We start from the raw sequence: 5,847 nt of genomic DNA on the forward strand, positions 1-5,847 counted from the left end.
AATATATCACAGTTAAATTTAACCGGCATAAAGCATTAAAGCAGAGTTAACCAGTGTACAAACGCAATTCAACATATTTTCTCATAAATTTAGGAATTAATCAGAACAACAAAATACTTATATAGTTAGCTCCCCTTACCTGGTGGGTTGCTCAACACAGTTCACAGATGCTCTAACAGTACCCCTTACACCGTGCGAAACTGTACAAAACCTATAAATCACCAAATAGGTGATAGACTTTAGCTCTTTGAGTTGGAATAAACCGAGAATGAAAGACAAAATCACACAGGGCACAGGAAATCAGAAAATGGTACAACCTAGGACAAGAAAATCTACTTACCCGCTGGAACGCAAAACCAATCGGATGGTTTCGTAGCTCTTGACTCCAGGAACAAGGAAGCACCACCAAATTAGGATTCGATAGGTGGAAATGGCTAGAAAGCTAGAGAGAAGTCAGAGCACTTGAGTTAGGGCAAGGTTTTAGTGAGAGAAAAGGAAGAACTGAAATATTTTCCTGATTTTTGGCTAAGTCCCTAAAGGCTCAAGTGTCTTGGTTTGATGGACCTGACTGCCCTTCCTAAGGTCCAATGACCTTTAAAAATAAGACTCTTACATTATATATATATATATATATATATATATATATATGTAAAATTCAGATTTGATAAAATATTTTCTAATATCTGAAAAGATAGTACACCTAGATTATATGTTTTAACTTTTAATTATCTCCACACTTTTTGCTACAACAACTAGTATAATTTTTGGTCTAAATATATTCGAGATTTCATAGGAGGAAAACGAAAATCCTTTTGGCACCAACCAACCAACCTCTTTTGAATGTTTTTGACTTTGCATAGTGAAGGCATTTGAGTGCAGAAAAAGTTACGTAATAACGACAAAATAGGGGTGTGATACACGTGCTCGAAATTCGCGTTGTCGTGCCACTTCCCACAACCTTGATTAGTTGTCTTTTAACTGTGTTGTAGGCGTTGTTGGCTCAACCTCAAACAAAGTTGACAGCCCCACACATCAACCTCAAAGTCCTTCACAACACAACACACAATCATAATAACACTTCCTGCGACTACATTTTACTTGTTCCCAAAGGAAAAGAAAATAACACTTTTCTCTAACAGAGACCATGTTTGTCCTGGAGAATGGTGCCAAGAAGGGGGAAGACCCAAGGCTTCAAGCCATCTCCCAAGCCATCAGAGTCGTCCCTCACTTCCCCAAACAAGGTCTTAATTTCATCATTATAATAATACTAATCTCTCGGACTAATACTCGTCAATCATGATGATGATGATCCAAGTTTTTCTATTTTTCATTTCTTACCAATTATGCTGCTGTTATTTAATTAAATGAACCACAGGAATAATGTTTCAAGACATAACAACATTGTTGTTGGATCACAACGCCTTCAAACACGCGGTTGACATTTTTGTTGATCGTTACAGAGACATGGATATTTCTGTTGTTGCTGGTAATCTAACTATACTTTTTCTTTAACTTCCTCTGCATGAACGACCCTTTTAGAATTCAGAACCATGTTTTCATCTTTTTTATTTAACTCTTAGTTATCGTTACTATTGAAAGACTTGTAAATATGAGTACTGTAGTGTATGTATGGAGTTCTTTGCATGAAAGATGAAGCAAATTTTGTGGGAAATTGAGGTTCTGCATCAGCCGTGTTCTTCTTCTGCTTTAGTTTTCAAAAGGGTTTCTTTTAGCCTTGTTTTTCTTAGTCATTGTAAGGGGAATGACTGTTTTTCTTTTTCCTTGTTCGTTTAAGCTTTATGTTGGGTAAGAACTGAGTGAGAGTAACTTTGTTCTGGTTCAACATGAGAGGTACCTTTAGGTAACAGTTAAATAAAACTCAGACATGGTAACAAAGTTGTATTATTTGTCGGTAATTTTCCATAATAATAAATCTTGTGTTGGAGTCACAATCACAGTTGTATGATAAGCCATTTTAACTTTTTAAGCAAAAGATGCATTCATTGAATCTCTAAGTTGCATACCTTTCATGAAGGGACACTGAATTAAACTGTTCAAAAGGCACTACTAAATCATGTTAAGATTATGTTTTTGGCAAATCCATTTGCACTTACAACACTGGGAAGATGTTCAATATCTTAATAATGATGACCCTTCTCAGTTAGGAAATGTTGGCTTTTATTGGTTTACATGCTAATGCAATTGGATTGGATTGGATTATATGAAGGGGTTGAAGCCAGGGGATTCATTTTTGGTTCCTCAATTGCGTTAGGCATTGGTGCCAAGTTTGTTCCTTTATGCAAACCTGGGAAGCTGCCAGGTATATTTGTGTTGTGTTGAATGTAATTGAGCACTACTATTAATCTTAATCTGCTTTAAGTTAAAACTAGAATGTACCAAACATAGTCCAAAAGAAATGAAGAGCATTTTGGGTGGGTCTATTCTGAGTGGAAAGGCCTTGTCATAGTCATATAGTTTGGTCATTCATTATTACTTTAGGTGCTGTTTTACTGTTCATGTTTGTGAATTACTAGAACCTAAACAAGTTCCCAAATGCCATACATATACATGGCAATCATCATTTTAATTGGAATAGATGATTGTGGATGTACTGTTCTTGATCTTCATTGAGCTATGTTATCAATATAAATCCATTCTGGTTATGAAAACAGGATACTAAAATAAAACATGTTGCTCACTTTGAAACAGTTCATTTTCTTGTAAGTTGAAAGTAACTAATCTTCGACTTGGTTCATGTTTAGGGGAAGTAATTTCTGAAAAATATGTTCTGGAATATGGCACTGATTGTTTGGAGTTGCATGTTGGGGCTGTTCAGTCCAGTGAACGTGTCATAATTATTGATGATTTGGTGGCCACAGGTGGAACTCTATCAGCAGCAATTAGACTTCTAGGTGATTTGCTCTTGCAGCCTTTTATGATTGAAATAACTCTTTTGTTCTATATTCTCTTTTGCAATTATAAAGTAAATGTGTTTCTGTGGTGAATAAGTAAAGATGTATTCAGCTTTGATTTCTTATGATTGTAGATCATGATTCACTTTAAATTAAGGGTTCATAAATGTACATGTCTTGTCACACTCCTAGGTAACTACTAGAAATTAAATGCATTTAAATATATATAAAAAATAACTTTATGAATTAACCCCTAAAATGGTTAAGTTTCTTTTTCAAAATTGTAGAAGTTGCTGGTGCTGAAGTAGTGGAGTGTGCTTGTGTGATTGGTCTCTCTGATCTCAAGGTAATGGCTAAACTGATTTAGCGTTAATCTTACTACTTTAATATCATTTTAACATATTGATAGTTTGAAACTATGTAGCAAATATCTATTGGTATGTTCCATGATGTGATTTATAAGACATTATTTCTTATTTTCCTTTTAAAATCAATGGAAATGAAACACAATAGCCTTCTTTCAGGTAGGAAGCAAGCTTAATGGAAAGCCACTTTATATCCTTTTGGAGCCACGTCAAGCAGAAAATGGTTATTGAAGAGGAAAATGAAATTAGACACTACACATGAAGAAATGGTTGCATATAATGAGCCTTTGAGTTTGGCTTTGTTTGGAGGTCTAACAATGTCAACACGTTTAGGATTTCAAACATCCTTAGCCAATGAAGGCACCGTTACGCTAATTTAGAGACATTTCAATAGAGACCAAATGTACCTTAATTTATTCTTTATGGACCTTAATGTTCTTATCCCTTATGTTTAGGAGTTATGATTAATGTGTGTGGTCACTTCAACACAGTAAAAGTTTCTTTTAACGTATGCTTGTATTGTGGTTTCTCACCTTTTTAAGGAATAAATTAAGGGTTTAGGCTTGGAAAATAGAAAATATTTTAAATGGTATCGGTTTTTCCTTATGTAATAAGTTTAGGTTCTTTTTTTATACTTCTTATGTTCAGATTTGTATAAGTTTTGTTGACATTTGTTTTTATTTGTTTTTCCTTCTCATATTCACAATTGTATAGACCTGTCAAATAGTCTTTATAATAGGCCTTGATCCTAACCCATGTGGATTGGGGTCAAAAAAGTTACTAGGATCAAAAAAGTCCTTTACTAAAAAAGCTTTCAGGACTAAAAAACCCCAAAGCCCTGTGGGTTAGGGTCAGTCCATGGGCTTTCTTTTTTACAAAAAAAGATTAAGGGGTTATTCCCTCCACCTCTCCATTTTCACCCTCCACCTCCCCAACTTTTGGCTTCTTTTTCTTTATTACAATAATATCCTTTTTCATTTACTTTTTTACCCTTTTTACTTTTTTTTTTTTTACTTTTAATGTATTTAGAGTAACCGTCAATCCTATTAACTTTACTTTTACTCTCACACACCCACCTCCCCTAATATGGAAAAGATAAATCCTAGTTTTAATTTATGGATACTACTTTCAACATCCAGTAAGTTTTTTTGCTAGCAAAGTCTTGCATGCCAGGATAGATAAACGTGAATCTTCATTATTGAAACCAAAAAAATAAAAAAACCTATGTATCACTTCTTCAACAGAGTAGCACTGCATTGTGCTATTATCTTTGATGCCCTGGTTATGGCGTCAGTCATATAGAAATTTTCAATTACAGTCCCGATGGAGTTGTGTCTACCTTCTGAGTGAAGGATGATCTCAATGAAGATGGCAATGTGGTTGGCTCTCTCTCATCCACGTTCACAAGGTTTGATGCTACATTCCTGATTCGGGCACGAACAACCCCAATTGTATCATAGGGCAGACACATTCCTGCCACCTCAGGCAGAGCTCGAATTATTTTCCAATCATGTCTGGAGTCACCAACGGTTGGAACTGCAGGCAACGTTTGTTGCGTGCATCCTTCTGTATTTTGATGGGTTCCTTCATTCTCACTGAATGCTGTCGTTGGTAAAATAACATTTGCACAGTAAACATTTTTGTCACCATGGTGACCTTGATAAACAACAAAAGCATCATTTGGGATCTTGTGATCTTGTCTAAGATCGACATACGTTTCACCTCATCGTTTCATCTTAAACGTATGTTGACATCCGTCAACGGATGCTCATATTAGTTTAAGAGAAGTTTCGACATTACGGTTAAGATTTATTAATGCATTTTTTTTTTCAGAGTCCTGCCTTCAAAGCGTAAAGATGATTAAAACTTCTACCTTCTTCGAGTACAGAAATGATTGAACTTTTGTAAAGGAGAACGAGTCTCACTCACCACACTCTCAGGTTGAAGAGAAGAGAGAATTCCACATATAAGAGAAACAATTACACGATGAAGGAGTAAGAATGAACAGAGTCAAAGAGAATCAATAAGTTATGTGATGGAGTTGATAAAAATTTTAAAATTTTAATCTAATAAATTTTTTTATTAAAAGGATAAAATAGGAATAGAAAAATAGAGTAAAGGATAAAAGAGGAAATGGGGAGGTAGAGGGAGCAACTGGGGAGGTGCAGGGAGTAACGCTCAAAGATTAAATATCCAACAATAAATTACATTTTTGTAGAGAAAAAGAACATTTATGTTAAGTGTTATAACTTGGATAATACATGTAACCATCTTTCTTTTACTTCAATAAATATTTTTACATAATTATTAATTAGAAAATAATAAATAGGATTTTATATTTTTCATCCCTAAATTTGACGTTAAATTGAAATTAGTATATATTATAACCTTTCACAAATTTTAATTTTCAAACTTATTTAACTTCTTCTTACATGCATAATAAACTAATTTATANNTAAAAACTTNANCGTTAGAAAAATTATATTTATTTATTTTAAAAAATAGAGATAACTAAGTTTGAGATAATGATAAATTCAAATTTTGTATTAAAATTTAAAGAATAAAAATAT

General features: G+C 33.9%; 1 protein-coding gene across 4 annotated transcripts; it reads left to right on the forward strand.

Moving 5' to 3' along the window:
- Positions 1 to 1,035: 1,035 nt before the first annotated feature.
- Positions 1,036 to 3,839, forward strand: LOC106764249 (adenine phosphoribosyltransferase 5). 4 transcript variants are annotated; one of them, XR_002668089.1, is made up of 7 exons: positions 1,036 to 1,241; positions 1,376 to 1,486; positions 2,162 to 2,320; positions 2,763 to 2,912; positions 3,047 to 3,104; positions 3,200 to 3,258; positions 3,437 to 3,464. XR_002668089.1 is itself a non-coding variant. In XM_022781716.1 (6 exons), the coding sequence occupies exons 1-6, from the start codon at positions 1,145 to 1,147 to the stop codon at positions 3,506 to 3,508; spliced, it is 648 nt and encodes a 215-aa protein (XP_022637437.1). In that variant the 5' UTR covers positions 1,045 to 1,144; the 3' UTR covers positions 3,509 to 3,839. The 4 variants fall into 4 exon arrangements, 3 of the variants coding, with proteins under 3 accessions (XP_022637437.1, XP_014503994.1, XP_014503996.1); XM_022781716.1 differs by lacking the exon at positions 3,047 to 3,104 and having other exon boundaries at positions 1,045 to 1,241; positions 3,437 to 3,839; XM_014648508.2 differs by lacking the exon at positions 3,047 to 3,104 and having other exon boundaries at positions 1,047 to 1,241; positions 2,228 to 2,320; positions 3,437 to 3,839.
- The last annotated feature ends 2,008 nt before the right edge of the window (positions 3,840 to 5,847 follow it).

The sequence above is a fragment of the Vigna radiata genome, chromosome 6 (genome assembly GCF_000741045.1).
Source record: "Vigna radiata var. radiata cultivar VC1973A chromosome 6, Vradiata_ver6, whole genome shotgun sequence".
Lineage (NCBI taxonomy): Eukaryota > Viridiplantae > Streptophyta > Magnoliopsida > Fabales > Fabaceae > Vigna > Vigna radiata.

What these genes read in the sequence shown, in the direction of transcription:
- LOC106764249 (XM_022781716.1), top strand. Translation starts at nt 1,145, where the DNA reads ATGTTTGTCCTGGAGAATGGTGCCAAGAAGGGGGAAGACCCAAGGCTT. An exon ending in CCCTCACTTCCCCAAACAAG is followed by an intron (nt 1,242 to 1,375) that starts GTCTTAATTTCA and finishes AATGAACCACAG; the next exon opens with GAATAATGTTTCAAGACATA. An exon ending in CAAACCTGGGAAGCTGCCAG is followed by an intron (nt 2,321 to 2,762) that starts GTATATTTGTGT and finishes GTTCATGTTTAG; the next exon opens with GGGAAGTAATTTCTGAAAAA.